This window comes from Rhineura floridana, chromosome 1 (genome assembly GCF_030035675.1).
Source record: "Rhineura floridana isolate rRhiFlo1 chromosome 1, rRhiFlo1.hap2, whole genome shotgun sequence".
In the NCBI taxonomy this organism is placed as follows: domain Eukaryota; kingdom Metazoa; phylum Chordata; class Lepidosauria; order Squamata; family Rhineuridae; genus Rhineura; species Rhineura floridana.
Genome location: NC_084480.1, coordinates 117,642,165 through 117,663,156, shown reverse-complemented (window position 1 = coordinate 117,663,156; position 20,992 = coordinate 117,642,165). Strand labels below are relative to the sequence as shown.

The 20,992-nt window shown below is 40.7% G+C and overlaps 1 protein-coding gene across 17 annotated transcripts in view; it reads right to left on the bottom strand.

Annotated features, from left to right (window-relative positions):
* CCDC171 (coiled-coil domain containing 171) overlaps positions 1 to 20,992 on the bottom strand; it is a 311,338-nt gene that overhangs the window by 281,074 nt on the left and 9,272 nt on the right. For 14 of the 17 annotated variants that reach the window (XR_009763232.1, XR_009763234.1, XM_061630303.1 and 11 more), the window contains exons 2-6: positions 17,274 to 17,448; positions 14,875 to 15,004; positions 11,891 to 12,065; positions 6,482 to 6,672; positions 4,702 to 4,833 (exon numbers count right to left, since the gene is read on the bottom strand). Coding sequence is in view for 15 of the 17 variants with exons in the window: in XM_061630303.1 (XP_061486287.1) it covers positions 4,702 to 4,833; positions 6,482 to 6,672; positions 11,891 to 12,065; positions 14,875 to 15,004; positions 17,274 to 17,314 (669 nt within the window). In the remaining 2 variants the exon portion in view is untranslated. Of the gene's footprint in view, positions 1 to 4,701; positions 4,834 to 6,481; positions 6,673 to 11,890; positions 12,066 to 14,874; positions 15,005 to 17,235; positions 17,449 to 20,992 lie in introns of those variants that run through there. The other 3 variants (XM_061630317.1, XM_061630332.1, XM_061630339.1) reach the window with 3 other exon arrangements.

Sequence of the window (20,992 nt, the reverse complement as noted above, 5' to 3'; positions counted from 1 at the left end):
ACTCCTTTCTGATTGAAGAAGCAGGGAGTGTTAATGGGAGTGTGTTAAATATTAAAGCCATTCCTAAATATGCAGCCATCTCCATAAAAATGTGTTGCATAAATAAAGTACCCCAGTTCACCATTGACAAAGGGGCATTTATGGAATTTTCTTCTCTCATGTGGGGTAAATTTTATTTTGTTAGCCACAGGGCCAAATCCAGGTACTAGAGTTAACAACGAACATAAATTTGACAGCCTGTATTTTCAGGCTAACCTAAAAAGCCAAGCCTGTTGAATTTTTCACGCATCCCTGATCTACATGGCTTTCACCATAAAACAGCTGTGTGAAAAACTCTTAAAATTAAACAAGACCTTAACTATCAACTTTCCACAAATAGCATCAGAAATGGCGCATGAATCCAATGATTTAAACAGAGGTTCACTGGAGACTCAATTTATCAAAGCAGCTTTCTGTTCAGAAAAAAAGGCGAGATCATAGTATGTCTTCCAACAGATATTCTGTACAAGGCCCCCACAAGGGACACTTAGCAAAAATGCCATCAAAGCATTGGGTAGTTGAATTTTGCTTCCCCCAAAAAAGGAGTCATAAGAGGGCTGATATTTTCCTCCACCAAATCAAGCAGCAGATGATGGCAGGGAAATTACTCCAACAATTGTGTAGTAAACGGCTTTATATATAGTTTGTTGTTGTTGTTATTTGCCTTAAACTCAATCCCGACTTATGGCGACCCTATGAATCAATGATCTCCAATAGCATCTGTTATGAGCCACCCTGTTCAGATCTTGTAAGTCCAGGTCTGTGGCTTCCTTTATGGAATCTATCCATCTCTTGTTTGGCCTTTCTCTTTTTCTACTTCCTTCTGTTTTTTCCAGCATTATTGTCTTTTCTACTGAATCATGTCTTCTCATTATGTGTCCAAAGGATGATAACCTCAGTTTCATCATTTTAGCTTCTAGTGATAGTTGTGGTTTAATTTGTTCTAACACCCAATCATTTGTCTTTTTTGCAGTCCATGGTATGTGCAAAGCTCTCCTCCAACACCACATTTCAAATGAGTTGATTTTTCTCTTATCCACTGTTTTCACTGTCCAACTTTCACATCCATACATAGAGATCGGGAATACCATCGTCTGAATGATCCTGACTTTAGTGTTCAGTGATACATCTTTACATTTGAGGACTTTTTCTAGTTCTCTCATAGCTGCCCTCCCCAGTCCTAGCCTTCTTCTGATTTCTTGATTATTGTCTCCATTTTGGTTAATGACTATGCCAAGGTATTGATAATCCTTGACAAGCTCAATGTCCTCATTGTCAACTTTAAATCTTACATAAATCTTCTGTTGTCATTACTTTAGTCTTCTTGACGTTCAGCTTTTGTGCTTTCCTCTAACTTTTATCAGCATTCGTTTCAAATCATTACTGGTTTCTGCTAGTAGTATGGTATCGTCTGCATATCTTAAATTATTAATATTTCTCCCATTAATTTTCACACCTCCTTCATCTGGGTCCAATCCCCCTTTCTGTATGTTATGTTCTGATAATTAAACAAGTATGGTGATAAAATACACTCCTCACACCCTTTCTCCGTATTTTGTCCTTACAGTAGCCTTTTGTCTAGAGTATAGGTTGAGCATCAGGGCAATAAGATGCTGTGGCACCCTCATTTCTTTTAAAGCATTCCATAGTTTTTCATGATCTACACAATCAAAGGCTTTGCTGTAATCTATAAAACACAGGGTGATTTCCTTCTGAAATTCCTTGGTCCGTTCCATTATCCAACGTATGTTTCAGATATGATCTCTGGTGCTTCTTCCCTTTCTGAATCCAGCTTGGACATCTGACATTTCTTGCTCCATATAGGGTAAGAGCCTTTTTTGTAGAATCTTGAGCATTACTTTACTTGCATGGGATATTAAGGCAATAGTAGAGCCTTTATACTAATTCTTACAAACTAAAATGATTGCAGGATGTTTTAAAAACACTTAAAGATATATTTAAATAGTTCCTTTTTTACAGTTAACATTTACAAGCTGGGTTAAAAGACTGGCATCCTGGTATCAATATGTCCATTGGTGCATTAGCTTTATGATCTACTAACGAGACCCAGCTATTTATCCCCTCATCTCATGTTGTCACGATGGGGCAGTAAGATCTAAGGTAGGGAATCTTGGCCATGCAGGCTGTGGGTGATAGGAGTTATAGGAGTTATAGTCCAACATCTAGAGGCCCACAGCTTCAGCACCCTGATCTAGGACCTTCTTAGTTGTGACAGTTCCTTTGGACCCACTCCCCAGGGAAGCCAACCTGACTTATTTCCTCCTGGCATTTAAAAACCTTAGTCAAAACCTTTTGATTCAGAAAGGTCTTTAGCTCTCTGGCCGGATTTCAGAACCTCTATTCCTGTTGAATGGGATGGTTTTAGTAGCCGATGGCAATCCAATTTTATTGATGGTTTTATATTCTGGTTGTTTTATAGCATAAGCCATTTTGAGAGCCTGCTATGGGCTAATAAGTGGGTTATACATAAAACAAAACAACTACATACATTAAAGTGTCATGCTCAGTACTAGTTGTGGATGGCACTCTTTGGTTCATGGCTACTTCTGGAATGTATATGTATTTCTGCATACCAACCATAACTTAAAATATTAATCAAGATGTTTCATCAGTCTTTTATAAGTCAGGGTGGTGGTGGTACAGAAGATCTGGCAGAGAGCATTTGACCCCAAAGGTTAGGGATGACACAGCAGTTGGTGCACAGGCTCCAGTAGATTATGCCTGGGTATGAGACCTCTAATCCAGCAAAGTGATTGGCAGAATGCTTCAGAAGAAATAGGATCACTATTCATAACATTTGAGCCAGTACCATTTAAGTCAAAACTGCCTTGTGCCACCTGACGGCTTGTGCTCCCTCAGTGGGACTCCTTTTCTAGCATCAGGCCAAACTGCACCACCACCCTGCTATGTCCTACTGTAAATGGCTTTGGAAATTCCCTGTGTGAGCAGTATGGGTGGCTTCTCTTTGAGAAACAAGTAAATGTCTGGGCACATGGAGCTAGTAATGTTATTCAGATTGTGGTCTTCGCTTTAAAATCAGACAACATAACCATCTGAATTTGGTTTAGAGTACAAAGGTAGTTAACGTTACTTAGACTGAACAAAAAAACCTTGGTGTTTTTCTAATATACATCAGATACAAAAACATAGGATGCACTGAATGGGTATTCTCCTGAATTGAGTATAATCCAATCTATTATCTTTCCCCCCATGCATTACAATTTTAATATATATATATTTGAGGTATCTTACTTGTTTTTTCCCAAATTAGTCTTTCAAATTTGTTTATTTGCCTGAGTCTTCCCTCCTGATTTCTTAGCCAATATCTTATTTGAAAGTATTCAAATAGTATGTTTCTATCATGCATTCTTTCACTCATCTGGCTAACATTTTATTCTCGTGACTTCAATATCACCCAAACAGAACAGATCCAAATTGTGCGTGTGTCTCTGAATTGCAGACCCAGATGTTAAAATAAATTTTAAAATCTAACATGCAATGCTGGGTTTTTAGCCACAGGATGCTGCTGTTGCATTTGTTATAGAACTTCTGGTCTTCCTGTAATAAGAAAGTACCCAGCAGATAAGCACTCCAGGGTTAGACCCATACTAAAGCATCTGCCTGAAAGCATAGTGCATTAACTCTCCTTATCCCCAAGGGACACCTCTGCAAATGGCTCAAGGCTGCTTTTCTGTCTCTTACAGCCAATGGCCATGTTTGCATGTCACAATAAGCCAGGATTGCTGGCTTATTTTGGTTTACCATGGACAAGCAGCATACTGGTACATACTACCCAATTGCTCCTGGTTCACTTTTCCCCTGGTACAAGTGAGAGAAACAAGTGAGGAAGCTACAATTAAACTTATCTGCCCATGCTGTCCAAACCTGGCACTGTGGTTTGTTGCGGATTGTGGAGCAATTGGGCAACCTGCTCACGTACAATAAACCATGATAAAGGCAGCAACCCTAGCTTATCATGCCTTGAGAACTGCAGCCTCCACACCTAAATTTCAATTATTTTCTAACTTTTGCATGCCATGGCTGATATCTGTTTTAAAGAGCCAGATTAAGGGACCAGATCTTGTGTTTGACGCTTGCAATGAGATTGTTTATAATGTACAAGAGAAGGCAAACACTTTCCAAGTAACCACAAAACACATAATACCAGAGGCTCGCCAGTCCACATCCATATTGTTTTAATGTGCAGTTAAAAATTCGGCACTCATACTTGCACCACAGGACAGCAGAGGAAATTGCCAAGACAAACAGAGAAAGAAAGCCTGGCCAATGTCATAAAATGTTCAGTCACCCTGATATCTAGATCTGGAAGGTATCTGAGTAAACACCTGGAGGCACGGGAGCCTGTGAGCATGTAGACTAATATCTGCAGGAAAACATAGTAGTGGGGAGTAGCAACCTTTATGGACTATCCTATTCAAAGTCCAAAAAGGCATCAGCTTTCAATTTCAATTTCCAATTAAGAGAGTCCAGCTGTTCCTGAACAGCTAAAACTCACAGTAATAATCAACTATGTTATCTATTGCCTTTGTTTAAATAATTAAATGGATATGTTTAGCTTATAAAATAGAGATATTGCTACTTTTAGTCAGCAGTACTATTGTTTAACATGACAATGAATACCTGCAACAGAAACTGGAGTTCACTTCTTTCTGCTTTCCACCGCTTTGCCTGAGACCTAAGCTCCTCTGCTGTCACTTCCCTGATCTCTGATTCTATCATGCTCTTCTGCTCCTTGTGGCGTTCCAAGACCTCCTTGATATGGATACAGTTCAACTGTCGTTTAATAAAATGATAGCTGCCAAATATACCAAAACTTTGAAACTAAGAATACCAACTAGAAACAATGCCACATACATTTGATTCTAAGTCCCAAATGTTATGAACAGAAAGGGACAATTCACACAAGACTATCTTCCTTCATGGATATCAGTCATTACACATTCAGGATATATACACAGCTTGCGTGTGAGTGAATAGGCCTTATCTTAAACTCAAATATATTACTCACATAGTGACAACCTTCCAAACCAAGGCTTAGAGGACTGGGAACAAACAGCAGCGAGTGTCAAGCTCACAAACTCCTCTCTCCCTTCCTTGGAGGGGAAAAGAAAATTAACTTCTACTTTTATTAAGCAGAAAACTATAGTTGTCATTGTACCTGAATGTAGCAAGTGATGGTTTACTCCAACCTTTCCCAAGCTTTGGGTCCCCAGATGTTGCTAGATCAGCCACATCCAGCATGGCTGATGGTGAGGAATTATGGGAACTGTAGTCCAGCAACATCTGGGAACCCGAAGGCTAGGAAAAGCTGGTTTACTCAAACCGGAGTTTGCCCACAAACTAGGATCCCAAACAGCAATTTGATCCAGGTTTCAGATGCTGATTTGCAGGCAAACTCTGGTTTGAGTAAATCATAATTTTATTGCATTAGGACACAATAGCAAACAATGGCTTGCCATTAACTATAATGAGAAGATTTTAATATTCTCTCTTCACATGCAGGGAAAGAAGAGGAGCAAGTGCTCAAGTCAAAGACTTGCCACTGTTCATTTTCAATCCTTCAAATCATGGTTTCTGGCCTTTGCATTTGCACACCAATACCCTATTTTCCAACATAAAGACTATAGCTAAGAGCCCATAGCAATAACAGATTTGGTTCTTTCCCTTCTACAACCAGCTATGGTGTAGAACCACTTCTTTGCACAAGGATACCTTACACTGCAGTCAAAGTCTTCCAAAAACCATGCATACAGCATAGGGATGCCATGTGGTGTCTTAGTTTGATGGTTTGTCCCAGTTACTCATACAAAAGCAGGAGGAGGAACAGGAACAATTTGAAGAGACAGAATGCTACTGCTCTGAGAAAATTAAATTAGATTCTTGAAATGCCATCAACTAACTACATGTTTAGTAAAGCTATACCTTGCACCTCTGGTAAAACACCATTTTATGTTAATAAAACTAAATGCTCATGGGACCTTGCAGAAAATTCTTAACACCTCTGAACTGGAGAATAAATCCATAGAGCTACTGAACCTTGATTTCAACAAGCCCCCCACAGCACAAATGTTATAAGAATCATCATGTTTTGTGGCATAGTAAAAGATTCTGCAGAAAAGAAACCATTATTTGGGGGTATGTTCCCTGCAGGGGTAAGTGTACACTGAATCGTTTTGCTATACCAACTTTCAGTACACCTGTTCTATTTTTTCTGTACTGGCAGGGGGAGGGGAGTTCAACCAGTCACTATCTGACTAACCTACCGCACAGAGCTGTGAGGATAAAAGGAAAGGGCAGACCATATATGGCACCCTATGCTCCTTGAAGGAAACATGGGTCGATAAGAAGAAAGCACATCATTCCATACTCTCCCACTACTTAAAATTTAACAAAGGCTTACCTTCAAAATATTGTCCAGTTGAGTCCTCTCCTTCAAAAGTAACTCATATTCACTGTTGCAGGTATTGATAATGACTTCCTTTTCTGATATGTCATCTGTGAGTCTTTGCTGTTGTTCATCCCATTGGTGTTTAGCTATGTGATAGTTTCTCTCTGTCTCATTCAACTTCTGCTGAAATGCTCTAATTGTTGCTATTGAAAAGAGAAACAAGGCGGTCGGCTAGTTCAACTCAAAAGTACTGCTAAAACATAATTAAAACCAGCACAAGTTATTCTCTTTCTTCTACCTAAATGTGTAAAAGGGTAACAAAAGAACATAAATATTCTGGGGCTGTTGATTTCTTACTATTTGTATTGCAACACTGATTTACTACAATTAAAGAGATCTATACAAGAATCTTCCCAACATTTCCATTTTCTACCCAAAAGGAACAAGGGGCAGGTGTGTACAATGGGGGTTTTGATACAGCAGAATATAGCATGACATGATATACCTTGTAAACAATCCATAAAACCTACTAGTGTACCAAATTGCTAATAGCCTGCCCACTCACAAACACCACGTACAAGAAAATTCACTAATAAGCAAAAAACCTTGCAGTTTAAGAATGTATCTATAGCCAAAAGACATGTCTATCAAACTTTTAAAAGCAGGGAAATTGGGCAGCTATAGCAAATGTACCAGGGGAGCAGGAGACCTGATCTTCTCTCTGAGATATTGTACTGCCCTACAAATTTGTCAAAATGCAAACACAATTTGGGTTGGTCTTTCACAGTCCAATCCACTTCCTGTGTGGTATTTTGAAGGTATGCCTGAGCGGTGGCCACACTTGCCATCTCCACAGATGGAGAATTACACTTTTTATGTTTGTTGGTGGTGTTCTTACTTTGCTTCTTTTCTGTGTTACTACTGTTTCTACAAAGAATCTAACCTAGAAAATTATATTTCTCTCATTTTTCATCCTAGAAATCTGTGCCAAATTTATTTTCATTAATTTCAAAGCCTTTTTATTGGTCGATGTCATACGATGGTGAAGATAGACTTTTCTGTTTCAAACTGGAGGTTATGCTCTATTTCTATTTTGGACGCATTAACAGTTGAACATGAAAGTGCAGTTTGATGTAAAATCAGACTGATTACAATATGTTGCTACTTAAGCAATGACTCTAGCTGTTGGAAAAAACAAACTTGGCCTGCCCGAGATGCATGTTTTCAGCCTGCTATGCTTAAACTACTCCACTTAAGGAAAGGTGGCCATGGCCAATTAAAAACATAGAGCACACATAGAATTTTGCTAGAATATATTTCACCTCCCCCTGTTTTATCTTGTGCAAACTGAGACATTCCTCATGTCCATTGGAAAGTACTCTGCAGAACAGTCAGTGTCATTATTCCACAATTGTTTTTGGAGGTTTTTTAGTGTTGCAAAGTGTTGCTGTACTTCACATATTCACAGAAACAGAAGCAAAAGAGAATGATTTACTATAAGGAAACTTCACTAAAATTGCAAAATAAATCAAACATATTTAAAGTGACTATCTGAACGATATCAACTGTTTCAATATAGTTGCTTCATCCCTGCTAATACAAGATCAGCACAGCATATGTCTTGTTTCTGTTAGTTGGGCTGACTGCAAGTGTTGCCACCACTCACCATATGCTCAGAGGCACATGTTACCAAATTCTTCCAAGCTACACAGGAAGTGGATTGGACTCTGAAAGACCAACCCAAATTGTCTTTGCATTTTGACAAATTTGTAGGGCAGTACAATATCTCAGAGAGGAGGTCAGGTCTCCTGCTCTCCTGGTGCATTCACTATAGCTGCCAAATTTCCCTGCTGTTTAAAGTTTGATAGAAATATCTGTTGGCTATAGGTACATTCTTAAACTGCAAGGTTTTTTGCCTGTTAGTGAATTTCCCTGCTTTTTAGTCTGGGAGGTAAGAAATGGGATCCTGTGCAAGTTTGCTGAGAATGGATTGATCATTTGCATGCTTTTTGAGTAACTGCAATCATGCTTAGGATAGGTAAAACCAACCATGGGGAGGGAAGCCTAAAGTGGGCAGGGGAGGAGGAGGAAGGAAGAGGGGAGGGGAGGGGAGGGGAGGAAGAAGAGAGGAGGAAGGGAGAGGGGAAGAAGGGGAAAGGCAGGTATGATCATTTGCATGCTTACTGAGTTCATTGGGATTTACTCCTGTGCAATCATGGCTAGGATAGGTAAATCGGAGTATGGGGGGGGAGGAACGAGAGGGGAGAGTAGAGGGAAGGAAGAAGGGGCAGAGGAGAGCAGAAGGAGTGGGAGGGAGATTGGAAGGGGAGGAGAGGGGTGAAGGAAGGGGGAGGGCAGGGGCAAAAGGGAGGTGATGGGAGGGAGGAGGAGGGGAGGGCAGGTTTCATCATTTCCATACTTATTGAGTTCAATGGGATTTACTCCCGTGCAATCATGCTTGAAAATGAAATGGACTGCAAGTCGATTCCGACGTATGGCGACACTATGAAATAGGGTTTTCATGGTAAGCAGTATTCAAAGGTGGTTTACCATTGCCTTCCTCTGAGACTGAGAGGCAGTGACTGGCCCAAGGTCACCCAGTAAGCTTCATGGCTGTGTGGAGATTTGAACCCTAGTCTCCCAGGTCATAGTCCTAGGATAGGTAAAACGGACCATGGGGGAGGATGAGGGAGAGGGTGGAGGGAGGGAGAGGGAAGGGGCAAGAGGGAGGGGATAGGAGGTAGGAGGGAGGGAGGGCAGGTTTGTCCATTTGCATGCTTTTTGAGTTCAGTGGGATTTACTCCTGTGCAATCCTGCTTAGGATAGGTGAAATGACCTGGGGGAGGGGCAGGAGGGAGGAGAAGGGCAGGAAGGGGAAGGGAGGGGAGAGGAGGAGATTGGGTGGGTGGGCACTGGGCAGAGGGGAAGCCCCTTTCCTTTCCAAAAGGAAAACATTGTGAACAGTGTCATTGCTTTTCAGCATTTCCCCCACCTTTTTATTCTACAGCAGCACATGTAGCCTCCCACCCCAAATTTAAAACAAAGCTGTCCCTGACCACATCCGCACCACACTGTTATTTTACTTTAGACAGTCATGGCTTCTCCCAAAGAATTCTGGGAAGTGTAGTTAGCGAAGGGTGCTGAGAGTTGCTAGGAGATGCCCTGTTCCCCTCACAGAACTTCAATCAGAGGGCTGACTGTTAAACCACTCTGGCCACTGGAGCTCTGTCAGGGGAATAGGAGTCTCCTCTCAGCACCCTTCACAAACTACACTTCCCAGGATTCTCTGGGGGAAGCTATGACTGTCTCATGTGAAATCAAAGCCTGGTGTGGGTGTGGCCCCGATTAGGCAAGCCCAGCAGCTGGGAGTCTGGCTTTTAGAACGCTAACAGTTGCTTCTTACTGAGCACGCCTGACATTATCATTGAGTTCAAGCAAAAATTCCTTAAATTAATTAAAAATCAGCAGGCATTTTTTAAAACTTTAAACTGTAGAAGATGAAAGTCAGAGTATGGGGCAAGGTCAGTAATAGGATTACAGGTACTCTGTGAACATGGCTGATTTTTAATTAATTTCAACAGATTATGAGAACGTTGACAGAAAAAAGTCCAAAAGGTGTCTGGGTTTTTTCTCTCTTTTTACACTTTGAACTCTCAATTCTCTCTGACTGTTTTGTGTATCACCATGAACATTTAGAGGGATGTTAAACAAGTGTTTCTCAGTTCAGGACTATAAGTTTTATAAGGTTTTGTTTTGAAATGGCATGGGGGGGTATTTTCAATTTAACATTGTGGAATGCGAAAAATCCAAGGTGACTATAGTATACAGCCAGTCTCGTGGCTGTATAATAAGAGCCCAGTTTTGTACAGCTCCCTTCACCCGTCTCCAGAATGGCCTCCTTAAACCCTCAGGAATCTTCTCCGTAGTACTACCCATTGCAGAGTGATGAGATATTTTGTAAGTCTCATAAAAATATAAAAACCTGTCCCTGTAAATGTTGTGGAGAAGCTCTGTGGGCAGCTAGTGTATCTCCAACTGTCATAGACAGAGGGAAAAGAGGTTAGATAGGTGCTCCTGCTGCAGAATCTGCTTTCTCTCATGCTTTTTATTTTCTCAGTATTATAAAAAAGGAGGGGGGCAGACTACATCAGCCTTCCCCAACCCTAGTGCCCTCCAGATGTTGTTGCACTACAACTCCCATAATCCCTGACCATTAGCCACACTGGCTAGTGCTGAAAGGGAGTTCAAGTCCAACAACATTTTGAGGGTATCAGGCTGGGGAAAGCTGATCTACACCAAAGAAAACTCAGGGAAATTCTTATTGACTCAGACTTTGAAAATCAGAGGGGATTTTGGTGACATTTTGTCCAAGGTAGGAAATTCTCAAGCCTGTAATTACAATTACATTTATGTACACACATTATATTGTTGTCTCTGCATTTTGTGCATGACTGCAAGCGTGTGCATCAACACAATTTCAGATGTACAGACTGCAATTACAGTACCAATCATATAAAAATATGTAATAAAAGAAAAGGAATTTTGAAAAAGTAACAAAGAATAAATCAAGAGGGGAACAGCTAGATCAAGTATCACAATCCAAATACCCTCATGAGGAGAAGAAAATAAGTCTCCAACCCCACAGGGGAACTCTTCAGACAGCATGTCTGAACATACCAAGGAGCAGACTTTAATGCACCAACCCAAAACAGTCAAAGAAAGAAATCTCTAAGTAACTGGAGAGAAAATGTGTTATGCCACTACCTAGGAGAAACCAGAGAAGCAAGGTACTAAGGATTCAGCTCCGACACTGCTTCTAAACCAGAAACAACATGCTATTTTAGACTTATACAATGGCCAATGGAAAAGAAAGGTACAGAAAGCAAACAGCTTTTCACTTGTTCAAAATATTACAAGGGGACTTGGAAAACAAAAGTCTTCTTGAAAACATACATTTTTGGAATGCTGTGGGTGTATATATGTATATAAAGAAAAGCCAATCAAATGTCAAATTTGAATCTAAAGAGTTTATTAGTGGTATTTATGCAGCTTCTCAGCTATGAATGTGAACAAAATTTTAATCCCATAATTAAGATGAAGGATAAGTGAATTTCATGAACACTTTCATTTGGGGGTGGAGATTAAATAAATTCTTAAGAAACGGATACCAAAGAATATAAACCAGTAATATATAAAGAGCAAAAAGGTGAGCAGAGAAAGAATGCAATCAAGGAGATAGATGTTAGTCCTTTGATTTCCTTTGGGTAGTGAGATCTGCAGAGTAGGAAGGAAGGGACTGACGGGGCAAATAAAAGCAACAAAAACAAGATGTGATCAACAGAATCAAGGCACTGATCAGTTTATACTACAAAGGCTGTGTTCTAGCATCATTAATAATTCAGCATGGGGTTGGAATCCTACCTTGAAGTTGTTCTATTTGTTTATTTGCTTCACATAACCTGTCTTCTGATGAGTACCGTTCTAGACCAACTTCTTTCCTTACAATAGCAAGCTCATACTCCAGGCTTTGTCGAACAGCCTCACCTTTCTCTACTTCTGCTCGCAACTTGGCAATTTGGCTTTCATAGTTTGATAGCTATAAAAGGAATTGCCAATTGTTAAAGAGACATTTGTAAACTATTTTACAATAAGATCGGCCAAAAATTATGACAGAATCCAAGAGAAGTCCAAGAAAACCATTTTTATATTCAAGAATATTTTACCTTTTTCCTTTATCTGTTTTTATGAAAGTAAAGTACCTTAACATTATATTAAATATTAGCACTTAGTCCATCAGAAAATGCTTGATAAATCAGGTAACAGGTCTCCCAAGGATAGTAACAAAAATCATCATCTCTTACCAGAAATACAAGATCACCCTGCCCTGACAATCTATCAAGTAACATAATGAATACAAATATTCCATATTAAAAAGAGGAACAGCCAACAAACTGTGACTTGGCAACAAGTAACATCATTAAGGACTTTTTCTGTAGAGAGGGGGGAGAGATACAGAATTCTTCTACTTTAACTGTAGACAGAACTGTAATGACAAAAGTTAGTAGCTGAGAACCAAACTAGACATTGACTAGGTCTTTTCAATTAACATGCACATACTTTTTTAATACAAATGGCATGGGGTGATAATTATCAAGATTGCAGAAAGAAAGGTGGGGATTTAACCCCTTCCTAACCTCCTGCTGTCCTAAGGAAAATCTATTCTCTGAAACTGTCTTGCAAGAAAATTCCACACTGGTGCTCTACACTAAGTTATGGACCCTCCCCTAATCAGCTTATTTAGCAGGGCATGGATACAGGTGGATCAAGGAATGATCCATCTGTTTGAACAAACAGTATGCCACACATCCAAGACCAACATCTTGTTCCCCAGGGGAAATGTACATACACTTCCCAATGCCTTCCCATTTCCCATAGAAAATAGATAAGCAAGTTGGAAATCATGCCAAGGATCCAAAGATCCAGGTAACTAGCTCCATGTGGCCTAGGCAATTTTATGCTTCAGTTTCTAACAGCGGCATCCTACATCACATCGGAAACTGCTTTGGAAGCTCAAGAGAGTTTTAAAATCAGACTGTAACATGGCATGGAGGTTCTACTCAAGGCCACAGCCAAACGGCGGCCTGGTTGGGCCCTGGCCAAGAGCTCCTGCAGCCCAGAGGGGGCCCTGAAGGGCCCCTCATATGGGTGGGAGAGTAGCGCTCCCCACCACAATCCACGGCAGAGTCCCTACCACAGATCACAGGGAGGGAGTTTCCAGGCTGTCCACCCATTCACTTGCCCTACCTACCTTTCTCTCCTGTCTTCTGCAGCTGCGCACTCTGCACGCACAGGGCTGCCATCAACCAAGGTAATGGTGCAGGCTTCTTTAAGGGGCTGATGCCCAATCAGGCATTTATGCACACGTAGCGTACCATGCATGCGTGCCATCAACCAAGATGGTGGCGGGGGCATCAGCCCCTTAGAGAAGCACAACGCGCACACCCTTAGCAGACAGGAGAAAGGTAGGTGGAACAGGCAGGAGCCACACACCTGGGCAAGCTGGTACCCAAGGGACCAGTAATGCCTGGCACTGACCCTGGTTCTACTACTCAAAGAAAAATAGCATTAGAAATGTTCCTGGACATGCCCAACCCCCTATCTAAAACTAAAGTAGCTCTTCAGCTATCTGCCCTCACAACTGTTCACCATGCTGTGTCATGACCCAGGGCTCTGAGTTCCCATCTTTAGGGGAAGGATTTGCTCTCAGAACAAGCCTTTAAATCCCTGCATCCTCAGCAGTTCCAGCACTAGAGGAGTCTGTGATGCCAATGTCTCTCCAGCCCAAAGAAGTTGCATTGCCTTCCTCAGACTGACAACTTCAGCTTAGATGTCATAGGAGAATGTCAGTTTCTGCATCACTGGACTCAACAGCTTCTAAAATGGGCAGGCTCCCTTTAAGGGTAAGAGGCTCTATTCATCATGGGCAAGGCTAGCTACCCATAGGAAGCTGCAGTTTTATTTAAGGCCCAGTCTAGGTTTGCTTGTTGTTGAAGTAACATTCAAGTCTGTCTTAGCTAATGGGCAGCTTAGATGCCATATGGAGCTATCCCGGACTCTGCCTCCTTTACTTGCCTTTCGGACCTTGATCCATGTTCTGTGTGACTTTGCTTCTCTGGATCTGCCTTCTACTTTGTTTGACTGACCCGACTTCTGCTTTCCCTGACCCTGCTCTTTGGAATCTGAGCTGACTTTGTTTGGCCTCGCTCTGCTGGAACCTGGTATCTGCTAAACCTGGCTTTGCTTGCAGGATCCTGAGCTGGGACTAGAGGTACATAACCTTGTGTCTCTGGCACACATCACCCCTTGGGATAAAACCCCATCCCCCAGCTGGGGCAGAACAAACAATGAGAAGTGTTGGTGGACAGACCAATCAAAACAATAAAAATAACATTTTCCCCAGCAAGATATGCAGCTATGTGCATGACAAGAAAGAAAGGGAGAAAGACATAGGTGGCTTTTCCCTATTTAAAAAGTAGGGGAGAGAGGTGAAAAACAAAAAGGGAACAGAAACGTTTGGATGACATAACAAGCTCCCTAGCACTGTCCCCTTTTCCATACCGGAAGGACTGTGTAGCTGTTCACTCTCCAACGAATACCAAATCTCATACTCTACAAAACTTAAACTATTAAGCTAGTTTCCCACTACAATTGGACCTCTGTTAATAACATTCATTTTATAAAAGGTCAATAATTACATATATGTCTTCATAAAACAAGGCAGCATTGGAATTCTTGATGCTGACATGAGATAGGAAGAGTGTAAGGTAATGCCAACCCTGCCAATCCATATACTAAGATGAGCACATTGTGTACACAAAGGTTTTGGCTGAGTATGGAGTACTTACCTCTGCATTATGTTTAGCAGTTATATCCAATTTCTCTTTCTTGGCTTGATGGAGTTTTCTTCTCAGATCCTCCTTAGTTTCCATCTCTGGCTCACTACGGTTATGCGGAAATGTCTTTCCAGAGTGCCTGCTTCAAAATGCATAGATTTTAATTACCAATGATTTTGCATTTATATCTGCGTTGAACTTTAAATAATCAAGAATGCAATCCTAAACACACCTGGCTCAAGAATAACTCCCTTTTAAGTATACCAGACTTGTTTCCAAGGAAATATGCTTAAGACCTAGCTATTCATGAAACAGCATAAACAGCCAGTCATAAATACCATGCTATCATATTTATTTCATGTTACAAAGATTGTCAATGACATCTGCAATGCTATCCAGTCACACCTTGTCTCCCAGAATAAATGTCAAAGTTTTTATAATCTCACTCAGAAAAATACAAATTCTTTCTCAGGTGGGTAGGAACATAAAAATGTCTCTACTTCAAAGTCCAGATTTTCTGTTACAACAAAGGTCTACAACTTGGTGACTATCACCCACATGTAAATGCTGACAATGTGTAATGAATTCTGTTCATGCCCAAAATAGATACAGGGTCATATTCAATATAGTGCTAAGCAGATCATTCCATCAGCACAAGGATTTCTCCTTGTGCAATGGAACAGTCTCCCCCCACGTTCCTTAAATCTGTTTTAGAGGTTCCCCCAACACTCCAGAGATTTGAGGATGGCATGGGACACCTGTGGTTGGAGAAGTGGGAAGAAATCCCATAGCACTAGCATGAGACTTAATATCGCCCATAATTGCTCATTTTTCAGACATACACAAGTGAATGCTGACAACCACATTTAGAAGTATCAACACTGACCTGTGTACTTCTGAGTATTTGGTCATGAGACAGCAATTAAATAACATTTAAATTAAACATGAAACCCTTATGCTTCTTTTCTTTAGAAATGACATTGAGCAATTTTTGTTTAACCACGTCTTGATTAACATTTGATAGAGCCACTAAGAGACAGATAACTTGATTTGGGAGCAAGAGCTTTCCCACAGGATGAAATAGGCCAGTGGGTCCCCAGATGTTGGTGGACTACAACTCCCATCATTCCCAATCATTGACCATGCTGTCTGGGGATGATGGGAGTTGCAGTCCAACAACATCTGGGAACCCACGGTTGAAGAACAGTGCAATAGGCCACTCTTACTTTAAAGCACAATCAAACATGTGGACACTTGGTCATCAGCAGACTTTAGCAATACAGGGAGCTGAGCATTACCACCCTTTAGCAATAGCTGAGAAATCAGGGAGTAGCTCATCGCTGAAGCCTCTAGGCAACAGAAGTTCCATATAGTAAATGCCACTGCAGGGGACCTTTGAAATAATAGGCATGTAGTAAGCAGTTGTCTGTCTTCACCCATAGGGAAGGTTCATATATTACCAGCAATTGTATGGTGATTCTGCTCTGAGAAGCAACCATGTAAATGATTGGCTTTGTATCAAACATTAGTGGGAGTGGTGTGGGAGCAGTCACAGATGGCAATATATGAATCAAGGCATATTTCCAATTAATGAGAAACAGAATGGGAAGTTGATTGGTTTGAACTGTGTCGAGGGAAAAGAAGTTTACACCAGATGAACACAGCATGCAGTTTAATTACTGTAATATCAGTGTTATTGTAAGACGAATACACGCAATTAGCTTAATATTATCTCTCATGCAATGAAAAAATAACTTATTAGAAGCCAGGCATAGGTCTTACTGTACAGATACTCATTCAGCATCTCGAATAAAAGCAGGGGATTAAAAAAAATAACAGAATTGCACCTTGATCTTGTGCAACTGTTACTGATGCTGCTATAGCAGCCACACCCAAAGAAAACAAATGTGTTTTTTTTAATGGAAACAGAAAGACAGAAGCGCTGTTAAATGAGTATTTAAAGAGAGAAAGCGTACAATAGGTAGGAAATGGACAGATCAGTCCTATAGGACTGGAGATTTGCCATCACTACAGCAGCAGAATGGTGCTCTATCCAATGCATGCTCAGCCTGGGAGGGGGAAAACATACACACACACACACACACCCCTAAAAAACCACCTACACAAACAGCATATAAACAACAGATGCTCCTCCCCTGTTGTCATCTATGGAAAAGCATAGTCGTTAACAAGAACTGTTTCAGCTTCAGAATTCCAAATTGACACCTAGAGCTGAATAACAAAAAGCTGACCCAAGGTATAGTTCCTCTGGTCATCACTCTTTAAAAAACTGCACAAGGGTATGGTTTCAGAACTACCAAGTATTAGAAACAGCCAAGAACAAACAAAACTATTCAAACAATGGAAACTCACCTTGCTGAATTTTTTTTAATTAAAGGAATGAAACTCACCGTTTCATTTCCGGAACCATGTAATTGACCTGAGAATTCATGACAACTATTTTCCAGCCAATTAATCTACATTCTCTGAACAATTAATGTAGTCTTCAGCATTTATGTTCCTTGCAGCAGCAGGAAAACTTCAAACATTGCTTTGTTCCCACACATCTTGAAGGCACACTAAAACCTATGATAAACACATTTAAATGGATATTTTAATGGAATTATCTTTTTAATAAAGTGATCATTTGGATTTATTCACAAATAATGAGCTACTGTGTAGTGTAGAATCAATTACCATTATTTATTTACTTTTATTATTATTTATTGAACTTACATCCTGCCCTTCCTCCAGAAGGAGCCCAGGGTGGGAAACATTAAACAATACAAAATCAATAACTGTTTGACAGAGGCATAGGAAGAATCCAGAGAACCACACGGCCAAGTCTGTACCCTTTCTGGGTCTTTAAACTCTCCTCCTTCCCTCCATCACATCCAACAACAGTCTGCTCACACTAGAAGAACCAGTGAGCCAGTGTGGTGTAGAGGTTAAAGAGTCAGATTGGGATCTCTGAGACCAAGGTTCAAATCTCCACTTGGCCATGAAGCTCATGGTGTCACTTTGGGCCAATCACTGCTTCTCAGCCTAACCTACCTTACAGGATTGTTGTGAGGATAAAACAGAGAGGGAAAGAACTATCTTTGTACACCACCTTGAGCACCATGGAGGAAAGGTGGGATGTGATGATGATGATGATGATGGCAGCATCTTGCAACATTGTAATTGGGAAAAAGAAAGGAGACCTGCTGAATACACAGAAGCTCATAGGTGCACCTAAAGTGCTGTCTGGATTGTGACCTACAATCATATTCGGCAGTACATAATGGTATAAATCAGGCACTGGAAGATTGAAGCAAAGGCTGAGGAAAGGTGTGAATATTTCACAGTAAGTCACTTTCTAGTTCTATTGAAGCAAATTAGATGCCCCCCTCACCCACCCATTGATGCCACCTCACCATTTTGTTTGATGACGCCAGGGTGTTCAGTGCAAAAAGGTAAGTTTGAAGATTTGGAGGCAAACAGCTATGGAAAAGTAGATGAATGGGGCAAAATGAAGGAAATTGTGAGAAAGATCTAGATTTCACTAGGGTCTCTGCATTTATATGTGGGGGCATAGTTACTGTATCTTAGAATCATAGAGTTGGAAGATACTTTGGAGGACATCTAGTCCATCCCCCCTGCCCAATTCATGATCTATAATACAAGACACAACTACAGCATCCCCAACAAATGGCCATCCAGCCTCAGCTTAAATACTTTAGTCTAGTGAAAGGATTAGGGTTCATTCTGTTAGTAAGTTTCTCCTAATGTTTAGCTGAAATGTGCTTCCCTGCAATTTCCACTCACTGGTTCAAATCCTGCTCTCCAGAGCAACAGAGAGCAGTCTGCTCCATCTTCTGCTAGATAGTCTTTCAGATATTAGAAGAGTGATATCATGCCTCCCTCTAAACTTCTCTTTGCCAGGTTAAGTATATGCAGATCTTTCAACTATTCCTTGCTCCATTTTTTCAATGTCCTCCTTAAAATGTGGCACTGAAAATTGGGCACACAACTCCAGATGTGGTGTAGTGGTTAAGGTGTTGGACTACAACCTGGGAGACCATGGTTCGAATCCCCACATAGCCATGAAGCTCACTGGGTGACCTTGGGCCAGTCACTTCCTCTCAGCCTCATGAAAACCCTATTCATAGGGTCGCCATAGGTCGGAATCGACTTGAAGGCAGTACATGTAGCTCGATCAGTGTAGAACAGAGCAGAACTATTGCTCCCCCTGATCTGGACACAATTATTCTGTTAATACAGACTAATATTACATCAGCTTTTTTAGCAACCACATTGCACTCCTGGCTCAAATTTGACTTGTGATCAACTAAGACACCTAGATCCTTTTTACATGTACTGCTGCCAAGCTAGAACTCGCCTTTCCTATACTTGTGCTTCTTCTCTTTTTTTTAGCTCAGGGCAGACTTGTAAACAAAGTGCAGAAGTAATTTTGGTAGGTGCAGTTTGTCACGCAAAGATGAGGAAAAAATTAAATTTCTTCTGTTACATAACTATTGAAAATAAAGAAAATCTCCTTTTCTTCTTCTGCTTGTTTGTTTAAAATCAGCGGTGCCACTCTTGAATTCACCTTAGATCAGGTGCAACCTACTTGTGGGTGCCAACCACAATTCATGCCTAGAATCTTCTGCAATGAGCCAAGATAAATGGCAGACATTCAGGGGTTCTTTAGCAGATAAGCCAATGAAAACTGGGATCTCTAAAGTTAAAGAGTTTGAAAACCAAAGTCCTACATAATATCGGGGAGGCATCTAGTTTTGAATTCATACTACTTTGATTTCAGTGAGATGACTAATTTTGTTCTTTATTTAAACAGGGCATTCTATTAATGACAGTGAAATGATTCTTATTATTTTATAGCTAGATTAAAAAAAGAAGTGGTGTAACACTTGATGACTTTTTCTTATTTGCTACAAACACCTACTACTGAATGGCATAAGGGTCCACATGGCTATTTCAGATCACAAAATTTCTGCCCAGTGTGCATCATCTGTCAATATAGCTCATGCAATTTTGAATTTACTCAGTATAAAGAACAGATTTTCAGCATTCATTCAATTCATTACTTAATTACATAGGAATTACAAGATTTTGCCCAGTATGCATGTAGGGGGGCGGTTAAAGAATCACTGTATCGCTTCCTATTTACAGTCACAGTAATCTAATCTCAGTTTTGCTTCTATGCACAAGTAAGTTGCTTACTCATGTGATTAAAGAAGCTAAATTAGTTCAAAGCTAAATTGTATGAAAGACAATCTGAAATCCTTGTCAGCTCATAAAAATATTTAAGATAACCCGCCAGAAAACTATTCAGATTTGTAATATTACAACAGAAATGTATGCTCTCTAAAGGTAAAGGTGTCCCCGCACTTATAGTGCGAGTCGTTTCCGACTCTTAGGGTGACGTCTTGTGACGTTTACTAGGCAGACTGTTTATATGGGGTGGGATTGCCAGTTCCTTCCCCGGCCTTTCTTTACCCCCCAGCATATGCCGGGTACTCATTTTACCCACCACGGATGGAAGGAAGGCTGAGTGGACCTCTAGAAGATAAGAAAATGTACGTTTTGAAATAAAAGATTGCAAAGTGCTTGGGTGACATGTAACAGCACATTTAGGGATTAGCTTTGCTCACTCTTATTAGCTAGAATTGTAATCTTTTTTAAAAGACCCTTTTTGCTCAATACAGCTGCAAGGCAAGCAAATTCAACAAGTGATACTTTCCCCATCACTACATCTCAAAGCTAGGAAAAACTACACCTGATGGGTTTCTACCTGTCATGGAAGTCCAGAAGTTCAGTTCATGGAACTGAACATGGAAGTTCAGAAAAAGGTAGCAGTAATATTGCTGCTCAACTTCTCTCTCAGTGCCTCTAATTGTTCCTCATTACATATGACAAAAAAAGTTGCAGGATATAAACAACTTCACTCTTGCTGTAGTGACAGATGTCTGTACCCATCACTTAGCAACCCCTACTAGCCTAGGAAACTCTGTGGTACATCAGCACACCCTCTCCCCTTATCAACCAAAGTATCAAGCATCTACTGTTCCCCAACGATTCCCTTGCCAGTCTCCGCTAACTCAAACGGATCGCTGCCCCTCCAATATTT